The sequence below is a fragment of the Mustela nigripes genome, chromosome 3 (genome assembly GCF_022355385.1).
Source record: "Mustela nigripes isolate SB6536 chromosome 3, MUSNIG.SB6536, whole genome shotgun sequence".
In the NCBI taxonomy this organism is placed as follows: domain Eukaryota; kingdom Metazoa; phylum Chordata; class Mammalia; order Carnivora; family Mustelidae; genus Mustela; species Mustela nigripes.
The window spans coordinates 145,212,523-145,237,094 of NC_081559.1; the positions used below are offsets into that span (position 1 = coordinate 145,212,523).

The following is a 24,572-nucleotide window of genomic DNA, read 5'->3' on the forward strand; positions in this document are numbered from 1 at the left end:
AAGTGAGGCAAATTCTGAGGGAAAACTGTTTTCAAGCTAGCATTTTAGAACTACCCAAACTGGGTGCCTGGGTGGCTCAGTGGGTTAAGCCTCTGTCTTCTTCGGCTCAGGTCATGATCTCAGGGTCCTGAAATAGAGCCTTGCATTGGGTTCTCTGCTCAGCAGGGAGCCTGCTTCCCCCCCTCTCTCTCTGCCTGCTTCTCTACCTACTTGTGATCTCTCTCTGTCAAACAAATAAATAAAATCTTAAAACAAAACAAAACAAAACTACCCAAACTATCAATGAAGGGACAGACATTTTCTTGGGAGATTTCAAAACCTTACCTCTAAGCATCTGGAAGATGGGTGCACCAAAATGAGAGAATGAGCAGGAAGATCAAGGACAAAGATGACTGAACACAAGAGAAATAAAAAGAAGGGCCAGAGCTGTGGTGCAGCATACTTACTTAGCCAGTAACCAGTTTACACTGGAAGAAAAGGAAAAGGGCCCCCAAAAGTGTATCTATAAGAGGAAAAGAAAACAGTGCTAATAGAACAGAATACCTGATTAAGGTTGGACAAGTAGGAAACAAAGAGGTTTTACAATCCTGGGGAAAATGTATTGATTTCAGGAAGAACAAGTTGCACAGGAGAGAAAATATAATCATAACACACTACTAGTTAGCTAACCAGTGAATAAAAGTCCTAAGTTAAACACTGGATATAAATTTAACAGTAACAAGAAAGATATTCTTGTAATAGGAGGATGAAAAGGAAGAGGTAAAGGTAACTCACGGGTGAGTTAAAAGTACAAAATCCTTATCTTCTATAACAGCAAGTTAACAGATAATGAATAAAACCCATAAATATGTAACAATATATCCCTCCTTAAAAAGATGGAGGTAAATACTAGAAGAAACTGTAAAAGAGTTGGACAGATGAACTATTACTCAAATTTTCAAACTATTGTTGGATAACTCACTTGCCAATCCTTTTTCAACATCCAAAGAAATTTCAGCCACTGATTATCTAATTGCATTTAGAATAAAAAATTAAGTCAAGTCTTTTAGAAAAGCTGGGAAAACAGCAGGCAAAAAACCCCCAAGAACATATAATCAATCACAACTGCAAATGTCAAATATTTACAACTCAACACAAAACACCTAGAAGTACTTTAAACCAGAAATTTTAACAACATTCAATCATAGTTACTTAAAATTTTTCATCAGTCTTAATTAAAATAAATTTAATTGAAAAATTAACCGTAGAGTAATATAGTACAAGATATTTTTACTGCACATGACAACAGCACAAATACAGCATAATACTCAAATCTTAGTATATTTTTAAATATATTAGATGTGCACAACAATAAAATAACCTCCTACTTTACAGATGCACTTTTCATTCTATCAAATACAAGGCTCACATGAGACCTTAAATAATCTTCTGTTCAAGAGCCCAGGGACAAGGCTAAGCAGTCAATCAACCTTTTAAAACATCTATAAACCAGAACAATTTTCTTCGAGTTTCATAAGCCAAAGACTATTAAGGAATATTTTAAGACTGAATCGAATCTGGTAGCAAAGAAATTAAGAAATTTGGGGAAAAAAACATAGTTCAATATTAACAATAAAGTATATCTGCCAGGTTCTAGGTTTTCCTTGGCACAACCATGAAGCGTGAACATCTTTAAAACATGAATATTGAATTCGGTACAATTTTACAGTGTATCTAATTATAGTAGAAAAGTACATAGCTGATGAGAATGCTTTTTTGAAACAGCTTCTTGAATCCAAATAAATACTGTAATGCAGGGTCTTAGAAAATATATTAACTATAGAAATGCCCACAATTAGAAATGATATCTGGCAATATGGTAATTGAAATGGTATGGCAATGTGAAATGTTAAAAGGAATGATGTTAAACATGAAAACGATGATGGGATAATTTTTACTTTAAAACCTAAAATAAAAATAAAGAGTGGTGAGCTCATTACTTTATGTATGTTATAAGTAGGAATTGTTACCTCCAAAATATTTATTCTTTCAATGCTTATTTTTTAATTGCCCATATTTGACAGATACTCTGCTAGGTGCTATGTGAACACTGACGAGTAAAACTAGGTTCTCTGCAAAGAAAAATACCTTGGTCTAGGAAGTACCCATTATAGACTTACAAATTTAATTAAATATGGCTTTGGGAACTAAGGAGAAAATCTTTTCTAAAAAGTTACCTCTCTAATTAAGAATGCTATGCACATAGTCAATTTCAGAGGCTCATACATACTCAGAAACTCTAAATTGCTAACTATTGCAGTTGATGTGATTGATACCTTCTCTCATCAACTGCCTGTGTGTTTTTCCCCAAAGCACATTCTTACACACAAAATTTTTTAAAGCAATGAAATATTTCCTCTGTTCTTTCATCCCCAGTCTTAGTAAAATATAAAACAAAATCCTATTTTTCATCTGGATTTCAAAGAATTTAAACCAAACATATTCCACACGCGAAACAAACACCCTAAGTTTTATAACACCGTCAGTGTGTCAGCAAATATGGGGCGAAACAGTTGTGACTACGTGGTGCTGCTGCAATTACTCTTCATCGTCTCTTTGAAGTGGTATCACCTGAATTTCTTTGGCTATCCTTTCTGCTAAGGTTTTATTATTCGCAGCAATTATTCTTCGTGACATCAAGTCAAATGATGCACCTAAAATCAAACCAAACATGATTCCTGTAAAACTAGTATAGTATGTGTATTGGTCAATCATAGCATTTTAATACTTTGTTTTCTTTAAAAAAAAAAAAACTGTCATTATCATAATGTTTAAGCTTTGGCAATACATAAATGAGTTTTAAGAATCTTTTAGTAAATACCAGAGTTTTTTTTGGGGGGGGGGGGACTCTCAATCATACCAGTCTGAAAAATGTCATTTTTTTTTTCTAAATTTAAATTCATGAGTTAACATGCAATGTAATATTAGCTTCATCTACTTCTTTCCTGTGTTCTTTTTCTAATCTTTTTATTACTCTTATTACCTCTTTCATGTTTGGGAATCTATGGACAGGAAATCTGACTCCACAGCACAGCATTTTCATATCACTCTCCTTCCCATTTCTTTACTTCTTCATTGCTTTTCTCCCTGATCACTGGTGAATACTTTTAGCCCAGGTTCACTCTTCACTTAAAAAATTTTCACCATCTTGGGGCACCTGAGTGACTCAGTGGGTTAAAGCCTCTGCCTTCGGCTCAGGTCATGATCTCAGGGTCCTGGGATCAAGCCCCACATTGGGCTCTCTGCTCCGTGGGGAGCCTGCTTCCTCCTCTCTTCACCTGCCTTCTGTCTACCTGTGATGCCTGTCTGTCAAATAAATAAAATCTTTTAAAAAAAAAAGAGTTCCGGTGTACAACATTTATTTAACCTGGACTAATGGGGAAAGAATGGAGATAGCGTTCATATTTAAGTAATGTGTTCACGCCAGGGACAAAACGAAGATTTTGACAAACTGAGTCACGCTCCAGCTCACTATATGGAACACACATCTGAAAGTAAAAGAACTACGGCCACAGCAAGCACTGTTACAGATTCTGGACAATATTAACGGTCATATTGAATTAATATTATACTTTTGAATTTTCTTTGTTGTATAGCTTGGTTTATTTTTAATTTGAAAATGTTTTGGTTTCGGGACGCCTGGGTGGCTCAGTTGGTTGAGCGGCTGCCTTCGGCTCAGGTCATGATCCCAGCGTCCTGGGATCGAGTCCCACATTGGGCTCCTTGCTTGGCAGGGAGCCTGCTTCTCCTTCTCCCTCTGCCTCTGCCTGCCACTCTGTCTGCCTGTGCTTGCTCTCGCTTCTCTCTCTATGACAAATAAATAAATAAAATCTTTAAAAAAAAAAAAAATGTTTTGGTTTCATAGTTGTATCTTAAATTTGGTTTTATGTTTACACATGTATAAGTGATTTTAAAATAAAGTAATTCAAGATGGAAAAAAAAAAAGAGTTCCTGATACTCATGTCTGAAGAGGCTTAATCATTTATCATTATTAATCCTACATTATAATTAGCTTCTTATCCTTGCCTCTATCTCTAAATTTGTTTTTTATTTTTTGCTTTTTTTTTTTTTTTAGATTTTATTTGGCAGAGATCATAAGTAGGCAAAGAGGCAGGCAGAGTCAGAGAGGGAAGCAGGCTCCCTGCTCAGCAAAGAGCCCAATGCAGGCTCCGATCCCAGGACCCTGGGATCATGACCCGAGCCGAAAGCAGAGGATCAACCCCCTGAGCCACCCAGGCGCCCCTCAATTTGTTATTCTTATTTTGCAGAAAACTACATGCCTTGTTTTTGTTTTGTCTTTAAGAATTTATGTAATAAATACTAATATATATTAAACATTAAAGGAAAAAAACTACATATAAAGGAAAGTCCAACAGAGAGAAAAATGCTTTTACTGTTCCATAATTTTACCTGTCACATCCAATAGTACTCCACCAGCTTCGGTAACAATAATGCCAGCTCCTGCCATATCCCAGCAGTGAATTCCCATTTCATAATAGGCATCTGCAACTCCAGCTGCCACAAGGCACATATTAACAGCTGCTGTTCCAACACCTCGGATCCTAACAAATAACATTTAAAAATCAGATTGAAAAATATCTTTCAAAAAGACTCCTCCTCTAGTTTAATTGTTGAGAGAATTTACAAGTTAAAAAAAAAAACTTATCTAATTATCATGATATACTATACAGATGACAAAATTAATCCCCACAGAGCAATCGTTTAGTAAGCTAAACTCTAAAAGATATATTCAGGGGGGGGAAAAATGGAAAAAATGCCATCATTCTTCTATAATGGCATGCATGTATATTCATATTTGTCTCAACGTAGGGACTACAGCCCCATAATACAAGCAGTCTCTAGGAGGAGTAGAATATGTTATTGGTCACTGCCACATGTGTGCACATCAGAATGTGTGACTAAAGGGTTAACGGCACACCTGGGCTCTGGTGAGACGGAAGCCGACCTGAAAAGAGTATTACAGGTTTGTACCTCTTCCCTGGAAATATTAATGTAAATATGGATACTGCTTTGATAGCCATTACAGTAATAACCGATTCAAGAAAGAATCACTAATAAATGCCAAAATGAGCAAGCACAAGACTGGTATTTACATAATGTCAAATTACCTCCCCCAACATATGTAATGCATGCATATATCATTTTATTGTGTTTTGTTTTTATCACATATCATATATATTGATTTTTTTTTTACAAACTGAATCTATTGGTACTTCATGTCTCTTTATCACATTTTGGTAATTCTTACAATATTTCAAAATTTTTCATTATTATGTTGATCAATGATTATGACTCACTGAAAGCTAAGATGATTAGCATTTTTAGTAATAAAATGTTAAGGTATTATGCACATTGCTTTTTTAGACATAATGCTATTATATGCTTCATATACCATGGTATAATAAAAACATAACTTAGATGCACTAGAAAACCAAAAAATTCATTTGACTTGCTTTATTGAAGTAGTTGCTTTATTGCTGTAGTCTAGAACCAAACCTGCAATATGACTGAGGTATGCCTGTACCTATAATGGAAAAGCATCTTTATAATGGTCTACCAATATCAAGTGAACTAACTTATTATCACCAATCATGGGACAAAAAGCTATCAAGTGCCCCCTCCTATTATGCACTGAGAAAGACATAACATTGCTTCTCTAACATTCCTGACAAAAATGTATAACTCCAGTCTTGAGGAAACCAGACAGATTCAAATCAAGGACTTACTACAAAATAACTGATATACATTTCTCAAAAATAGCAAGAGCATAAAAGACCAAGACCAAGCATCTGTTCCAGATTTTTAAAAACTGATGATAAAGGACAACTAAATGCAATGTTTGATCCTGGGTTGAATCTTGGATCTGATTTTTTTCAAAGTTTGAATAAAGTGTCACTATATTAGATAACACATCACTTTTAACTTCCTGATTTTTACAACTGCATTATAGTTAGGGAGTATCCCCTTTATTAAAGAACACTGAAATATTTAAGAAAAAGTGTTCATCATGTCTGCAAGTAATTTTCAAGTGATTTTTACTCAAACTCCTTTTGTAATTATTTAAACCCCTTCATATAAGGCCGTGAGATCTGTTCATTGAAAAGGAAATAACAGGAGTTGGGGGGAGCAGGAAGATGGAGTGGTAGGAGCATCCTGAGCTCAACTCCTTCCACAGATACACCAAGATAACAGCTCTATCTGTGCAAGTCACTCTGAAAAACGACCCAAAGTCTGGCACCCAAAGTTAACTGTGGAAAGACCAAATCTTCTGCCCTCTTTAGGGCAGAATGGGACAGAGCTGCCCTGGAACCAAACCCCACTGGATGAGACTAAAACAGAGAGGAGCGACATCCCAAGTGTGGAGAAGTGAGATGATCAGACTCCATGCCAGGTACCCCAGGCACTAGGGAACCACACTGCAAAGATGAGCTCCCATAACATTTGGCTCTGATAACCAGTAAGGCTTAACTTTGAAAGCTGTTAAAGTCAGCAGGGTTTAACTCCAGGTACTTTAAAAATCAGCAGGCTTAGCTCTGGAAGAGCTAAAGCGCAATGGGAAACTGTCCTTGCCCTAAAATAACCCCAAACAAAAAACCTATAATAAATATCCCAGCCTAGATACAGCATAGAAGCAGCAATTTGAAAAGTGCCTGTGGTATACACAGAAAGAGACTTATTTACTAATCACAGAACAAGTGCTGGAGGGGCAGGAATCTTCAGGAAACTTCTCCAAGAACAAAAGTATACGCAGGCACCACTTCACTTCCTCTCCCCTAGCCTAAATAGCCTGACACATGTGGGAATCTGTGTAAACCCTATCCACCTATCTCACTAGCACTATATACCTCACCCTCCCCATACAGCCCACACCCACAACTTGGTGGGTATCCCCGAAAAGCAGCTCGTGCCCACCACATCCAGCAAACAGCCCCAGCAAGGACTAGCACCACTGCAAAGTGACTCTTTCTTGGGTAGAGGCAGGGATAACCCCACACACCAGCACACCCACAGTTCCAGCAACCAAACCTGTGAGCTGGCCACCCCAGGAGAGTGCTCTGCACTTGATGTGCCTGCAGCTACAGCAAACGGACTGGGTATAGATATCTACTCTGACTGCCCACCCCTCCCACCAAAAAAAGCTTCTCAGGAATCCCCACAGGGAAAGTGCCCTGCCTTTTGAAATGCCCATAGCTAAGGCAAACTAGATGTAGACACCTCCCACATACAACCATACAGTAGTCTCAAGCCTCTCAGTGGTGCAGGACCAAACCTGGTATGATGTGCCCATAGCAAGCAAAATAAGACAGGTCACTATAGCCAACTGGACTAAAGGCAAATGTGACTGGGCCACAACAGCAGGTGCACAGAGCCCACAAAGACACCCCTGTAGTGCCTGTTCTGATGCTCGGGGGCACGGGGCTCCAGGGCACAGAAGCTTTTCTTCATAAGGCCACTACTTTCAAGACCAGGAGACAGAGTTGACCTTCTTAATACACAGAACCAGAGTTTGAACAAATGAGGAGAGAGAAGACTATATCCCAAATGAATGAACAAGAAAAAAAATCGCAGCAAAAAAGCTAAATGACATGGAGATAAGCACTATGCCTGATAAAGAATTCAAAGTAACGGTCATAAAGATATTCCCCACTCAAGGGACTTGAGGAAAAAAAAAAAAAAAAAAAAACCCACAACAAGAAAAAAAAGAAAAAAAAAAAAAAAAAAAGATCGCAGATCTTCAACAAAAAGATAGAAAATTAAAAAAATAACCTAACAGAGATGAACTCAATAATGGGGGGAAAAAAACACACTAGAGGGAATCAACAGAACAAAGGATTGAAAAGAACAGAGTGGTGATCTGTAAAACGGTAATGGAAAGCAACTAAGCTGCACTATAAATAAATAAATAAATAAATAAAGGAAGGAAGGAAGGAAGGAAGGAAGATAAGGAAACTCCATGATTTCATCAAGCATAATAACATAAGCATTATAGGGATCTCAGAAGGAAAAGAGAGAAAGAAAACTTATTTGAAAAAATAATAGCTGTTTAAAAAAAAAAAAAAGAAGAAAAAGAAAAAATAATAGCTGAAAAATTCCCTAACCTGAGGGAAGAAACAGACCTCCATATTCAGGAGGCAGAGCATCTAAGGAAAGCCACGTCTCCCTACATTATCATTACTTTCTGCCTCATTAATTATTAAAAGAATTGTAAAAGCAACAAGAGCAAAAACAGTTGCATACAAAGGAAACCCCATAAGGCTATCAGCTGATTTCTTGGTAGAAACTTTGCAGGCTAGAAGACAGTGTCATGATATATTCAAAGTGCTTAAAGGAAAAAACCTGCAACCAGAATACTCTCTCCAACAAGATAATCATTTAGAATAAAAGGAGAGATAGAGTTTCCCAGACAAACAAAAGTTAAAGGAGTTCATTACCACTAAGCTAGCTTTACACAAAATGTTGAAAGGAATTCTGAGTGGAAAGAAAAGGCCCTAACAGTAAGACAATTATGAAAGGAAGAAATTTCATGAATAAATAAAAATAAATAATAAAGGTAGGCAAAATCTCTTAAAAAACCAGTATGGCGATGAAAACACAAAAGCAGTAAAATGAATTATACATACAATACTAAATCAAGGATACACAAAATAAAATTATATAAAATATAACATTCATAAAATGTGGGTAGGGGAGTAAATATTTCATACTTTTAGAATCTGTTTGAACTTAAGTGACCCTCAACTTAATACAGACTGCTATACCCATAAGATGTTATATATTAACTTAATGGTAACTGCAAATCTAAAACCTATAATAGATAAACACACACAAAAAAGGAGATAGGAATTAAAAGTGTAACACCAAAAAGCCATCAAAACAAAAGGGAAGAGAATAAAAGAAGGAATGGAGAAAAACAACCAGAAAGTAAGTCACAAAATGGCAATAAGAACATACCTATGAATAATTACTTTAAAGGTAAAAAGACAAAATGCTACAATTAAAAGATACAGGGTGACCGAAAAGATTTAAAAAAAAAAAAAAAAAGAAAGAGAGAGAGAGAGACCTATCCATTTGCTGCCTATAAGAGGCTTACTTTAGACCTAAAGACATGTATACACTTAATGGATGGAAGAAGATTCCATGCAAATAGCAGTGAAACAGAAAGCCAAGGTAGCAATATTTAGTTCACATAAATCTGTCTTATGTTACAGTCTCTGTTTTAAAGTCTAAGCCTGGCATTATATAATGATAAAGGGAACATTCTAAAAAGAGGATGTAACAGCTGTAAATGTCTATGCACCCAACACTGGACAACCAAATATAAAGCAACTACTAACAGGCATAAAGGGAGAAATTGACAATAATGGTAGGTGGCTTTAACACAACACTTACATCAGTGTAAGACCATCCAGAGAAAAAAATCAACAGGAAACAGTACCTTTGAACAACACATTAGACCAATGGACCTAACAGATATATATACAACATTCTACCTGAAAACAGCAGAATATATGTTCTTTTCAAGTGCACACAGAACATTTTCAGATCACATGTTAAGCCATAAAACATATCTCAATAAAATCCGTAAGACTGAAATCCTACCAAGCATCTTTTCTGACCACAACAGTGTAACACTAGAAATCAATCACAAGAGGAAATCTAGAAAGAACACAAATACACAGAGGCTAAACAACATGCTAGTAGACAATCAATGGGTCAACAATAACAAAAAAAAAAGTCAAAGAGGGAATAAAATCTATGGAGATAAAAGAAAATACAACTGTCCAAAATCTTTGAGATGCAGCAAAAAGCAGTTCTAAGAGGGAAGTTTGTATCAATACAAGCCTAAATCAGAAACAAGAAAAATCTCAAACACCTAACCTTACATCTAAGAAATCTATAGAAAGAACAAAGCTCAAAGCTAATAGAAGGAAATATTAAGGCTAGAGCAGAAATAGAGACTTAAAAAAAAGAAAGAAAAAAAGAAAATGTCAGTGAAACTAGGAACTGGTTCTCTGAAAAGATAAAGGTGATAAGCCTTTAGCCAGATTCAGCAACAAAAAAAAAGAGAAAGGACTGAATCAGAAGTGAAGGAGGATAAATAACAACTGATAGCACAGAAATGCAAAGGATTATAAGAATATTATGAAAATTATATTGGGCAACCTAGAGGAAATGAATAAATTCCTAGAAACATGTAAAAGTCCACACCTGAATCAGAAGAAATAGAAAATTTGAACAAACTAACTGCTAGCAGTGAAACTCAATCAGTAATCAAACTCCTAGCAAACAACAGTCTAGGACCAGATGGATTTACAGGTGCATTGTACCAAACATTTAAGGAAGAGTTAATACTAAAATAAATTTAAAAAAATAAAGAATATGTATTCTTCTCAAACTATTCCCCCCAAAAATATTAGAAGGAAAGCTCCCAAATTAATTCTATGAGATCAGCATTACTCTGACACCAAAACCAAAGACACTACAAAAGAAGAAAACTACAGGTTAGTATCTCTGATCAACACAGATGCAAAATCCTCAACAAAATATTAGCAAGCCAAGTTCAACAATACATTAAAATGATCATTCACCATGATCAAGTGGAATTTGGTCCAAAGATGTAGGGATAGTTTAACAGTCACAAATCAATATCATACACCACTCAACAAAATGAAAAGTAAAAATCACACGATCATCCCACTAGAGGCAGAAAAAGTGTGACGAATTTCAACACCTATTTATGTTAAAAACCCTCAGCAAAATTGGTTTACAGGGAACATAGCTCAACATAATAAAGGCCATATATGAAAAACCCACAGCTAACATTATGCTCAATGGTAAAATACTGACTGATAGCTTTTCCTCTAAGAGCAGTAACAAGACAAGGATGTCCACTCCCATCACTTTTCTTCAACATACTGGGAGCCCTAGTTGCAACAATCACACAAGATAAAGGAATAAAAGGCATCCAAATTGGTAACGAAGAAGTAAAACTGTCACTACTGGCAGCTGCGCAGCTACTATACATAGAACACCCTAAAGACTCTACCAAAATACAGTTAAAAATGAGACATGTTTACACCAAATCAACTTTTAAAAAAGATTAAAATTATGTGATGCCTTTGATTCCAAATATGCTTTCCTGCCTATTTCTTACTGCATATCAGATTTAAGAAAGAACTAGTAACAAATGTTAAACAGACATTTGACTGCTTTTCAAATACATAAAACCAAGTTAACTTTAGCGGCTTTTGATAGTTTATATAAAGAATGGCATATGGAATTTTCCCCGTTTCTCATGGGCTATGTGATCGTTCATAGCTCATGTCCTAGAAAGCAAATATCAAGCTCTTTCATAAATGACCCCTTGGAATTTCTATTCAGACACAGAACTGCAGGCTGGAAGAACTGCTACCTACTGGCAATGCTTCTATTCATTTCTAATAAATATCATAGGCTCTCAGGCAAGGGGCCTGATAGTCAGAAAAGAACATATTCTTTTATGGACAAATACTGCCAGAGAGTACTTAATTATCAAATAATCAAGACTGTGCTATAGATTTTACAAATGTGTTCTGAAGTCTATCTTAGTCTGATCCATTTGGAGAATTTTTGGCATAAAGTAAAGAAGAACTATCTTCAGTATCAGAGATTTGAGTTTGCAATCCTACTTAGCTGCTTAAAACTGTAATCTTGAGAAAGTTTCCTCTTCAAGTTTTACTTTTCTTGTCATCAAAATGGGGATACCAACTTACTCTGGACACTGTTGTTAATGGTTATAATAAATATATGCAAAGCCCTTAGGAGAGTGCCTAACATCTGAAAGGTCCTCAAAGACTATATTTAAGATGAAATTATTCTTTAAACCATGATGCCAGAAAACATTACAGAAGCAAATCGATGTGCATTTCACCTAAATAAGTCCCTAAACATTAAACTAAAGGAAATAGACCTGTAATGATTTAACTTTGCTACATAAATATCATTTACTAGTTAGGAACTTATTAGACTGTTTCTACTTGTTTAAAACATTCATTCAAATTATAACTCTCTTTAGTTTCATGTGCATGTGTAAATAACCCTTCCAAATTCACATTCAATCAGCAGAATGCAAAAGATCACAGAAAGAAATCAGTAAGTCAGCACTTCTTGGCAATATTTTCCTTGTTCTACCTTTAAGAACATACAAAAATAAAAGGGCACTTCAGACCATGGAAATAGAAAAGGTTAAATTTATAAAGCACTTATAGCTCTTTTATGAATAACATAAACATTTTATTGCCTACAGTTAAAGTCCTTGCTTTAAAATAGTGCTGTAGCTACAGTCTTTTTTAATCATATTGCTCTTCCCTCAGGGATATCATTCTGAGACATTATATACCTTCTTTTCTTCTTCTTCTTCTTTTTAAGTAGGTCCCATGCCCAATGTGGGGCTTGAACCCATAACCCCAAGAATAAGAGTTACATGCTCTAGACTGAATCAGCCACTCACCCCTAGGTCCTATACTTTCTTGACAGGAACTTTTTTTACTTTACTTATTACAAAAGAGGTCACAGATCTACAGCCTAGAATTATAGTTTGTATCAGACCAAACTGTACATGTAATGTCCTGACTCCTAAAACGAAAATCTAATGTTGAAGACAGATAAATGGTCTGGAAGCCAGGGTTCTAGTCACATCTCCATCTACCTGTGTGATCTCAGACAGTCACTTTACCTCTCCGAACCTCAGTCAAGTCACCTACAAATAAGTCTGGATTATCATATGGTCTTTGGTCAGTTTTAAGAGCCTTTTAAATCAATATTTTCAGAAGGCAAAAGGTAGGCATAATTGGTAGTGAAATAAAATCCCCAAAATCTGTGGTTATTATTTTTCTCTATTTTTCTTCATGAAAACAACCACAATAAAGGTCAGGAGAATTCTACTTAACATACACATTAACTACACTAAATTTAAGAACCTCAAAACTCTAGCTTCCCTTTTAAGGACAAATGTATATACCTGTTTAATATCTGCTTTTAATTCTTCATCTACAAAACTTCCATTATAGAACGACCCTCATGTTTGGAACATAATAGTGGCATTCTGATTTAAAACTCACTATTTTCTTCCCCCCCAAAATAAAAATAAAATCAATGAGGACAAGTAAAACGTATAGGAACCATTCCTTCAGCAATTCTAGGAACTAGAAAACATAAATTCTCTGTAACTAGTGGGAAAACAGAAAAATCCTAATATAGCACTGCAAGCTTGAGGATACAGAGTTGGGGAGGGAGGCAGAAAAGATTCTGTCACAAGGAGGAGAAGGGAGCAGAAGAGCCAGAGGGAACACAGACAAAGCTACCTTAAGAAAGAGAAAGTGAGGAGAGGAAGTAAGATGGCGGAAGAGTAGGAGACTGAAATATCATAATATCCCAGGAGTTCAGCTCGATAGTTACCAAACCATTCTGAACACCTACAAACTCAACAGGAGATAGAAGAAGAGCAGCAATTCTAGGAACAGAAAATCAACTACTTTCCAGATGGTAGGACATGCAGAGAAGTGAATCCAAAGCGATGGGAAGACAGACCACAGCAGGAGAGGCCAGCTCCTGGCAAGTGAGAGAGCACAAAATTGGAACTTTTATAAGTCTGCTCCACTGAAGGATGTCGCTCCAGAGGCTAAGCAGGGGGGCGGGTAGAGCCCTTGCAGAGACAGTGTGGTTTCAGGACCCGCAGGGTGACAGAAAGACCAGGGGTGCCTGTGTATGGCAGAGCTCCCAGGTATCAGAGCAGGAAAGCCGGCTCCAGACATGGAGCTGAGGAGTGCAATCTCAGCTCGGGGTTACCTTAATCTGAGATCCGAGGCACAGTCAAGCCACTGCTCTTCCAGTAGGTACCCTACAAGTGGCAGATCCAGAAAGACCCCCTCCTTCCTCCTCTGAGAGGAGCAGCACAGGAGTACACTGCAGGAAACTGCTGGGTTTGGAAAGTCCAAACAGGGCTATGTGCCAGACATAGAAACACAGTCACAGGCAGGATGAGCACGGAATGTGGCCGGAGACCAGGGAGATGGGAGGGAGTGACTGCTTTACTCTCAGGGTGCACTGAGGAGTGAGGCCCCGAGCTCTCGGCTCCTATAGGCTGGAGACTGGGAGGCTGCCATCCTCATTCCCTTCCTCCAAAGCTGTACGGAAATCATTCAGGGAACAAAAGCTCCCGAGAGAAAACCCAAGCAGATTACTTAGCCTGGCCCCTGGCAAGGGCAGTGCAATTCTGCCTCAAGCAAAGACACTTGAGAATCACTGCAAAAGGCCCCTCCATCAGAAGAGCAGCAAGAACATCCAGCCAAGACCAAGTCCACTGATCAATGAGAACTGCAGAACTCCAGAGCTAGGGGAAAACAACACATAGAATGCATGGCTTTTTTCCCAAGATCCTTTAGTCTTTCAAAGTTAAATTTTGTAAATTTCTTTTTTTTCTTATTCTACTTTTTTAACTTTTCCTCTTTCCTATTTATATGGCTTTTAACAATTATATCTTATCAATACCTTTTTAAAAAATCTTATTAACTTTTCATTGTTATAGTCATATTCTATCCCTTCATTGTATTTAACCTTATTTTTTGTATACATAAAGGATTTTTCTTTAAAATTTTGGGATACAATTTCTTCTAATAGATCAAAATATACCCTAAATCTAGCACATGGCTTTGTTCTAGTTTCCAGCCTGATCACATTCTCTCTTTTCTTTTTCCTTTTTCCAACCAACCTCTTATCAATTCCTTTTTCAGAATCATTTTGAATTTTCATCTTTACAGTCATATTCCAATGCTTCATCATGTCTACCCTTATTTTTGTATATATATAAGTTTTTCTTTCTTTAAAATCTCTTCTAACAGAACAAAATACACCCAAAATCAAGTGGTGGCTCTGTTCTATTCACCAGCCTAATCTTTTTTTTTTTTTTTTCTCCTTTCTTCTCCTTCCAGTTTCGGGTCTCTTCCAATTGGGTTAGTGTACATTTTTCTTGGGTCGTTGCTCACCTTTTCGGATTTTGTCCTCTTGTTTATCTATTCTTATCTGGGTAAAACGACGAGAGAAAACTCACCTCAAAAAAAAGAACAAGAGGAAGTACTGACAGCAACTGACCTAATCAATATGGACATTAGTAAGATGTGAACCAGAGTTCAGAATAACAATTATCAGGGTGCTAGCTGGGCTCAAAAAAAGCATGAAAGACACTAGAGAATCCCTTTTTGGAGAAACAAAATCCCTTTCTGGAGAAATAAAAGGACTAAAACCTAACAAGTTGAAATCAAAAAAGCTATTAAAGAGGTGCAATAAAAAAATGGAGGCTCCTACTACTTGGATAAGCAAAGCAAAAGAGAGAATTAGTGATATAGAAGACCAAATGATGGAGAATAAAGAAGCTGAGAAAAAAAGAGATAAACAACTACTGGACCATGAGGGGAAAATTTAAGAGATAAGTGATACTGTAAGACAAAACAATATTAGAATAATCAGGATCCCAGAAGAAGACAGAGAGGGGCAGAAGGTATATTGGTGCAAATTATAGCAGAGAATTTCCCTAATTTGGTGAAGGGAACAAGCATTAAAATCCAGGAGGCACGGAGAACCCCCCCTCAAAATCAATAAAATAGGTCCACACCCCATCATCTAATAGTAAAACTTATACACTTCAGTGGCAAAGAGAAAATTCTGAAAGCAGATCAGGACAAGAGGTCTGTAACACACAACAGAAGAAATACTGCATTGGCAGCAGACCTATCCACAGAGACCTGGCAGGCCGGAAAGGACTGGCATGATATATTTAGAGCACTAAATGAGAAAAATATGCAGCCAAGAATACTATATCCAGCTAGGCTATGATTGAAAATAGAAGGAGAGATAAAAAGCTTCCAGGACAAACAAAAATTAAAAGAATTTGCAAACACCAAACCAGCCTTACAGGAAATATTGAAAGGGGTCCTCTAAGCAAAGAGAGAGCCTAAAAGTAACAGACCAGAAGGGAAAGGAAACAATATAGGGTAACAGTCACCTTACAGGCAATACAATGGCACTAAATTCATAACTTTCAATAGTTACCCTGGATGTAAATGGGCTAAATACCCCAATCAAAAGACAATGGGTATCAGAATGGTTAAAAAAAATACAAGACCCATTGATATGCCGTATGCAAGAAACTCATTTTAGACCCAAAGACACTTCCAGATTTAAAGTGAGGGGGCAGAGAACAATTTACCATGCTAATGGACATCAAAAGAAAGCAGGAGTAGCATTCTTTATATCATATCAATTGGATTTTAAGCCAAGGACTATAATAAGAGATGAAGAAGGACACTATATCATACTTAAAGGGTCTGTCCAACAAGATCTAACAATTTTAAACATCTATGTCCCTAACATGGGAGAAGCCAATTACATAAACCAATTAATAACAAAAGCAAAGAAACACATCAACAATTATACAGTAATAGTAGGGGACTTTAACACTCCCCTCACTGAAATGGATAGATCATCTCAGCAAGAGATCAACAAGGAAATAAAGGCTTTAAATGACAGACTGAACCAGATGGACATCACAGATATATTCAGAACAATCCATCCCAAAGCAACATGGAACATTTTCCAGAATAGATCACATCCTGGATCACAAATGAGGTCTCAACAAGTACCAGAGGACTGGGATCATTCCCTGCATATTGTCAGACCACAAAGCTCTGAAGCTAGAACTCAATCACAAGAGGAAAGTTGGAAAGAACTCAAATACATGGAGGCTAAAGAGCATCCTACTAAAGAATGAATGGGTCAACCAGAAAATTAAAGAAGAATTGAAAAAATTCATGGAAACAAATGAAAATTAAAACACAACTGTTGAAAATCTTTGGGACACAGCAAAGGCGGACCTGAGAGGAAAGTATATAGCAATGCAAGCCTTTCTCAAGAAAAACGAAAGGTCTCAAGTACACAACCTAACCCTACATCTAAAGGAGCTGGAGAATAGCAAAGAAAGCCTAAACCTAGCTGGAGAAGAGAAATAATAAAGACCAGAGCAGAAATCAATGAAATAGAAACCAAAAGAACAGTAGAACAAATCAACAAAACTAGGAGCTGGTTCCTTGAAAGAATTAAAAAGATTGATAAACCCTTGGCCAGACTTATCAAAAAGAAAAGAGAAAGGACCCAAATAAATAAAATCACGAATGAAAGAGGAGAGATCACAACCAACACCAAAGAAATACAAACAACTATAAGATCATATTATGAGCAACTCTACTCCAGCAAATATGACAATCTGGAAGAAATGGATTCATTCCCAGAGACATATAAACTACCAAAACAGAACCAGGAAGAAATAGAAACCCTGAACAGACCTATAACCAGCAAGGAGATTGAAGCAGTCATCAAAAATCTCCCAAGAGAGAAGAGCCCAGGGCCAGACGGCTTCCCAGAGGCATTCTACCAAACATTTAAAGAAGAATTAATACCTATTCTCCTGGGACTGTTCTAAAAGATAGAAGTAGAAGGAAAACTTCCAAACCTATTTTATGAGGCCAGCATTACCATGACCCCAAAACCCGACAGACCCCATCAAAAAGGAGAATTACAGGGCACCTGGGTGGCTCATTGGGTTAAAGCCTCTGCTTTCGGCTCAGGTCATGATCCCACGGTCCTGGGATTGAGCCCCACATCGGGCTCTCTGCTCAGCAGGGAGCCTGCTTCCTCCTCTCTCTCTGTCTGCCTCTCTGCCTACTTGTGATCTCTGTCTGTCAAATAAATAAATAAATCTTAAAAAAAAAAAAAAAGGAGAATTACAGATCAATATCCTTGATGAACACAGATGTGAAAGTTCTCACCAAAATGTTAGCCAATAGGATCCAACAGTACACTAAAAGGATTATTTACCACGACCAAGTGTGATTTATTCCTGGGCTACAGGGTTGGTTCAACATCCACAAATCAATCAATGTGATACAATACATTAATGAAAGAAAGAACAAGAACCATATGATACTCTCAATAGATGCTGAAAAAGCATTTGACAAAGTACAGCATCCTTTCTTAATCAAAACTCTTCAAAGTGTAGGGTACATATCTCAATATGATCAAAGCCATCTATGAAAACCCACAGCAAATATTCTCAGTGGGGAAAATCTGACAGCTTTTCCACTCCGGTCAGAAATACGGCAGGGATGTCCACTATCACCACTGCTATTCAACACAGTACTAGAGGTCTTAGCCTCAGCAATCAGACAACAAAAAGAAATTAAAGAAATCTGAATAAGCAGAGAAGAAGTCAAGCTCTCACTCTTTGCAGATGATATGATACTTTATGTGGAAAACCCAAAAAATAAAGACGCCACTCCAAAACTGCTAGAACTCATACAGGAATTTAGTAAAGTGTCAGGATATAAAACCAATGCACAGAAATCAGTTGCATTTCACCAACAGCAAGAGAGAAGAAAGAGAAATTAAGGAGTCAATCCCATTTACAGTTATACCCAAAACCATAAGATACCTAGAAACAAACCTAACCAAAGAGGCAAAGGATCTGTAATCAGAAAACTATAAAGTACTCATGAAAGAAATTGAAGAAGACACAAAGAAATGGAAAAACGTTCCATGCTCAAGGACTGGAAGAATAAATATGAGGAAATTGAGAGGAAGGGTGGGGGGCTGTGAAAATGTCTATGCTACCTAAAGCAATCTACACATTTCATGCAATCCCTATCAAAATACCATCAATTTTTTTCAAAGAAATGGAACAAATAATCCTAAAATTTATATGGAACCAGAAAAATCCCCAAATAGCCAGAGGAATGTTGAAAAAGAAAGCCAAAGTTGGTGGCATCACAATTCCAGACTTCAAGCTCTATTAGAAAGCTGATATCATCAAGACAGTATGGTACTGGCACAAAACAGACACACAGATCAATGGAACAGAATAGAGAGCCCAGAAATGGACCCTCAACTCTATAGTCAATTAATTTTAACAAAGCAGGAAAGAATGTCTAATGGAAAAAAGTCTTTTCAACAAATGGTGTTGGGAAAATTGGACAATCACATGCAGAAGAATGAAACTGGACCATTTCCTTACATCACGCACAAAAATAGACTCAAAATGGATTTAAGACCTCAGTGTGAGACAGGAATCCATCAAAATCCTTTACAAGAACACAGGCAGCAACCTCTTCAACCTCAGTTGCAGTAACTTTTTCCTAGAGATGTCAAAAAGGCAAGGGAAGCAAGGGCAAAGATGAACTTTTGGGACTTCATCAAGATCAAAAGCTTTTGCACAGCAAAGGTAACAGTCAGCAAAACCAAAAGACAACTGACAAAATGGGAGAAGATATTTGCAAATACATATCAGATAAAGGACTGGTATCCAAAATCTATAAAGAACTTATCACACTCAATACCTAAAGAACAAAGAACCCAATCAAGAAATGGGCAGAAGACATGAACTGATGGCCAACAGACACATGAAAAAGTGTTCCATATCATTTGGCATCAGGGAAATACAAATCAAAACCACAGTGAGATACTACCTCACATCAGTCAGAATGGCTAAATTTAACCAGTCAGGAAATGACAGGTGTTGGTGAGGATGTGGAGAAAGGGGAACCCTCCTACACCATTGGTGGGAAACAGTATGGAGGTTCCTCAAAAAGTTGAAAATAGTGCCACCCTATGACCCAGCAATTGCACTACTGGGTATTTACCTTAAAGATATAAATATAGTGATCCAAAGGGGCACATGCACTCAAATGTTTAGAGCAGCAATGTCCACAATAGCCAAACTACGGAAAGAACCTAGATGTCCACCAACAGATGAACGGATAAAGAAGATGTGGTATATATATATATACAATGAAATACTATGTAGTCATCAAAAGAAATGAAATCTTGCCATTTGCAACTACATGGATGGAACTAGAGGGTATTATGCTGAGAGAAAGAAGTCAATCAGAGAAAGACAATTATCACATGATCCCACTAATATGAGGAAATTGAGAGGAAGGGTGGGGGGCTGTGGGGGGTTGGAAAGGCAAAAATGAAACAAGATGGGATCAGGAGGTAGACATACCATAAAAGACTCTTAATCACATGAAACAAACTGAGGGTTGCTGGCGCGGTAGGGATAGGGTGGCTGGGTTATGACACTGGGGAGGGTATGTGCTATGGTGAGTCCTGTGAAATGTGTAAGCCTGATGATTCACAGACCTGTACCCCTGGGGCAAACAATACATTATACGTTAACTAAAAAAAAAAAGGGTAAGACAAACATAAAAATGCTGAACAACATGTAAAAATTGCTAATTCATAGTCCTGCTACAGGGAAGGGGCTGGGAAAAAAAGTAGAACCTCAACTCACAGCCACAAGGAAGCTACACTTCTTGGGGAGAGTCAGATAAGATCGGTTATTCTACATATATGTGGATTCTAAAAACAAAACAGGATAAAAAAACAACTGAGCTCTTAGAGAACATATTGGTGGGTGCCAAGGGTGGGAGGTTGAGGGGATTGGCAAAATGGGTAAAGGAGATCCAAAGGTACAAATTTCCAGTTATAAAATAAGTCATGGGGATATACTACACAGTGACTACAGTTAGTAATTTTGTACTGCATATTTGAAAGTTGCTAAGAAAGTAGATCTTAAAAGTTCTCACCACAAGATGAAAAAAATCTGTATGTGGTGATGTTAACTAGACTTACTGTGGTAATCGTTTCACAATATATCCAAATATGAAATCACTATTCTGTATACTTGAAACTAAAATAATTTGTCAATTTATTGCCAAAAAAGAGAGAGAGAGAGAGGGGTGGCACCTCTTTTAGACAAAGAATTGATGGAAAAGAATTAGGCATGAAAAAATAAGGATCCTGCAGAAATGAAAGCGAAATAAGACAGGCCAACCCTCACCGCCCACCACAATTTAATAGATTATCAGAAAGGAAATTGTACAGAAGGTCAGAACTGACAGCAAAAACAGGTACCAGAAACCCTGATCACAAAATAAAACAGAACCGAAAAAAGGAGACCATAATCACATAAAACTACTATAAAATATCAGGTATTTGTTAATGAAAGTATTTGGGATTTTTTTTTTTTTTTTGCCTGATACAGTCTCCCCCCAAAACTCAACAATGAAGCTATAAAAAACTGAAAATGAAATCAATCCAACCTGAATTGAATATCCTCAAATAAATATTTGTAAATATGGGGGCAGGGGAGGGTGTTAAATGAGAAATACAAAAACTACTGCAGAAACTGTGGGGGGAGGGTGTGGAGAAAGACAGAAAACAAGAAATGAATGAACCCAGAAAAGGTGGTGGAAGGGAGAGACAAAATTAAATCAGGAATGAAATCCCAATCACAAGGTACCTGAAGGACAACATATGCCAATAAAAATCTAATCAAAGGCAATGAAGAAAGGAAATACAGGAAAGTAGTAAAAAGGGCTAGAGAGAGAGTAGCTGAGAAAGACCCAAAGGAAACAGCATTCCTACTAGTGCCCTCATGAAAATGAAAACAACAGAAAATGAAAATGAGAACTGAACTAGTATTTAAAACTATAACTCAAAAAAATTCTCCTGGATGAAAAAAACCTGAATATACATGTTTAAAGGAGGAAATTCTGCCAGAATGAACAATTCCAAGATCTGTCCTTGTAAAGCTATTAGCCATGGAAGATTAAAAGAAAAAAAATTTCTCAGAGTCTCCAAGTAAAACATGAAATTTTTTAAGATTTATTTGTCAGAGAGAAAGAGAAAGCACGTGTGAACAAGCACACACAAGCAGGGGGAGCAGCAGGCAGAGGGAGAAGCAGGCTCTCTGCTGAGGAAGGAGCCTGATGTGGGACTGGATCCCAGGACCCTGGGATCATGACTTAAACCAAAGTCAGACGTTTAACCAACTGAGCCACCCAGGCATCCCAAAATATGAATTTAAAAGCCAAGAAAATTAGAATGGCATCAGATTTCTCAAAAGCAACATACAAAGCAAGGCAACAGTAAAACAGCATTTTCAAGACATTTAGTTCATACTTTTTCTTAAGGATATTATAACCAACCAAGCTGTTCAAGTTTCAAGGCCAAAGAAAAACAGTACGGAATGTGCTAGAACTCATGGAGTCTTTTATGCACATGTGCTCTTCTCAAGGAATCTATAGAGGATGAGCTATAAAACGCTTGCTGTCCTTTCCTAAAGTCAAACAAAAAACTAAGACTAATGTATGAGACAGGTGAAGTAGACAAAAAATAAACAACATAATAAGGTTCATCTTTAGGCTATATATCAAATACTATACCCTAATAATGGAGAATATACTTTTTTTTTAGTATGTACAGAACTGTCCCCAAAATTAATCATATACTAGGCACAAACAAAATATTAGTAAGCTCAACAGCAGATTCATTACAATGTAATAAAAATTAAAATTAAAAATGAAAATTTTTAATGCAAAATTAAATTAAATCATTAATTAAATCATGAAATTTTTTAAAAATTAAAATTAAAAATAAAATTTTTAAATTAAAATTAAAAATGAAATTTGAAAAAAATTCCTTATATAAATTTAAGAACACAACTCTCAGGTAAAAGAGGAAATACAAATTACAGATTTTGTGAAAAATAATTAATGAAAACCCTACATATTAGTATCTGTGGGATACATTTAAAACAGCAGTAAGATAAAAATTCATAGCCTAAACACTTATATTAATAAAAAAATTAAAGAATAAAAATAAATTCAAGACAGAGAGGAGAAAAACTGTATATCAGATTAATAAATCATAATCCTGGTTCTCTAGGGGAAAAAAAATGACAAAATACTAAGTAATTTAATTAAGATTTCCAAAAAGAAAAAAGCACAAATATAAAAAAGAACAAGTAACAAGGAAGAAGTAACTATTGAGAGAAACCAGAAATAAATTTTAAGAGTCTACCTTGTATTCTTCTATGCAAATAATTTGAAAGATGAGGGGAAGTGGATAATTTCTTAGGCTGTGGAAATATTCAGATCAAAAGTGGCTGAAGAGATGTGACAACTATATTCATGCTTGACCCTACACTGACTTGCACTGGAGGAAGAAAATGCTACAAAAGACATTGTTAGGTCAACTACAGAAACTAAATATTGATGGTAGATTAGATAAAATGTAAATTTATAAAGTCAACAATTATATTGTGGTTATGAAAAAAAATCCCTAATCTCAGGAAATAAATTGAAGTATTTTGGAGTAAAGAGCCATAATATAACTAATTTACCCTAAAACAGTCCAGAGGAAAAAAGGTGTATATGCACTTGTGTATGCACGCATTCATGTATATATACACACACATACACACAACCACACACATACACACACAAAGGAAATGATGAGATGATAAAGCAAATGGAGTATAATGTTAACAACAGATAAATCTGAGTAAAGAGCATCCTTTTTTTCCCCATTATTTCTGCAAATTTTGTCAAGTTTGAAATTGTTCTCAGATAAAAAGGTTTTATAAATTATATTACAAAATTATAATTATGGGAGTGATCCTAAGCCTGTTAATGGAAAATTTATTCTGAAAATGTTAAATTCTCTGGAACTTTAGGGAAGAAATAAAAAGAGCTTACCCATGAATAGGAATGCACAAAAGCTTTTCCAGATTAGAAAGAACAATTCTTACAGTCTCTGGTGTTCTGGAAGAGCCAAACTCTGTCACCAACAGTGATTTGGTAATATCTAAAAGAAAATGTTTTAAATAATCACTAAGTTTAGTAATAAGAACTCTGATTTAAAAATGTGATCCTTGTAATTCAAAATAAAATAGGACAATTTTCATCCCTCGTTCTAGTTGTATCATATTTCTTTCATTCTAAGCCTTGAAGTATTAGAATTCTGGTAAATGTAATATCTTTAATAATCAAGGAGTCTGCTTCTTTGAACATCCCCCCAAAATATAAAATATAACCAATCTGCTTACATGCATGATACCTTTAGTGGGAAATAAGCAAATACCTTAATTTAAAAAGAATTTACAAAATAAATAATTTAAATATCGGTTTGAAATAAAACAAAAGTTTAAACTGAATGGTGGCTGACCTCCATTTACTAAATTGATAGATTACCCAATATTTTCCATTCCGTCTTTGAAACAACATGATTGAAGCTCTTAACACACTCAACACCTTTGGCTAAGAGACTCCCTGTGTAGCATACCCTACACTTCCATCTCCTTCCACTAGTATACACTTACCAGCTTGTTCTAAACATGTTCACAATTACTGTTTCTTCTAATAATCTGATAATCTAATTAAGAATTATAAAATGCAAAAAAAAATTACAAAAAGGGAAAGATTTAGTTTCTACAAAAGCTACCACATTACTTTTTTTTTTTGCATTTAAAATGCTTCAATTTTTTTTTATTTAATTTTTTTTTTCAGTGTTCCCAGATTCATTGTTTATGCACCCCACCCAGTGTTCCATGTAATAAAAGCCCTCCTTAATACTCACCACCA

The 24,572-nt window shown here is 36.2% G+C and overlaps 1 protein-coding gene across 2 annotated transcripts in view; it reads right to left on the reverse strand.

The window, feature by feature from the left end:
* Nucleotides 1-1,187: 1,187 nt before the first annotated feature.
* IMPA1 (inositol monophosphatase 1) overlaps nt 1,188-24,572 on the reverse strand; it is a 34,287-nt gene continuing 10,902 nt past the window's right edge. For both annotated transcript variants that reach the window (XM_059394775.1, XM_059394774.1), the window contains exons 7-9: nt 23,688-23,796; nt 4,450-4,601; nt 1,188-2,693 (exon numbers count right to left, since the gene is read on the reverse strand). In XM_059394775.1, the coding sequence (XP_059250758.1) occupies nt 2,578-2,693; nt 4,450-4,601; nt 23,688-23,796 (377 nt within the window). In that variant the 3' untranslated portion in view covers nt 1,188-2,577. The remainder of the gene's footprint in view (nt 2,694-4,449; nt 4,602-23,687; nt 23,797-24,572) is intronic.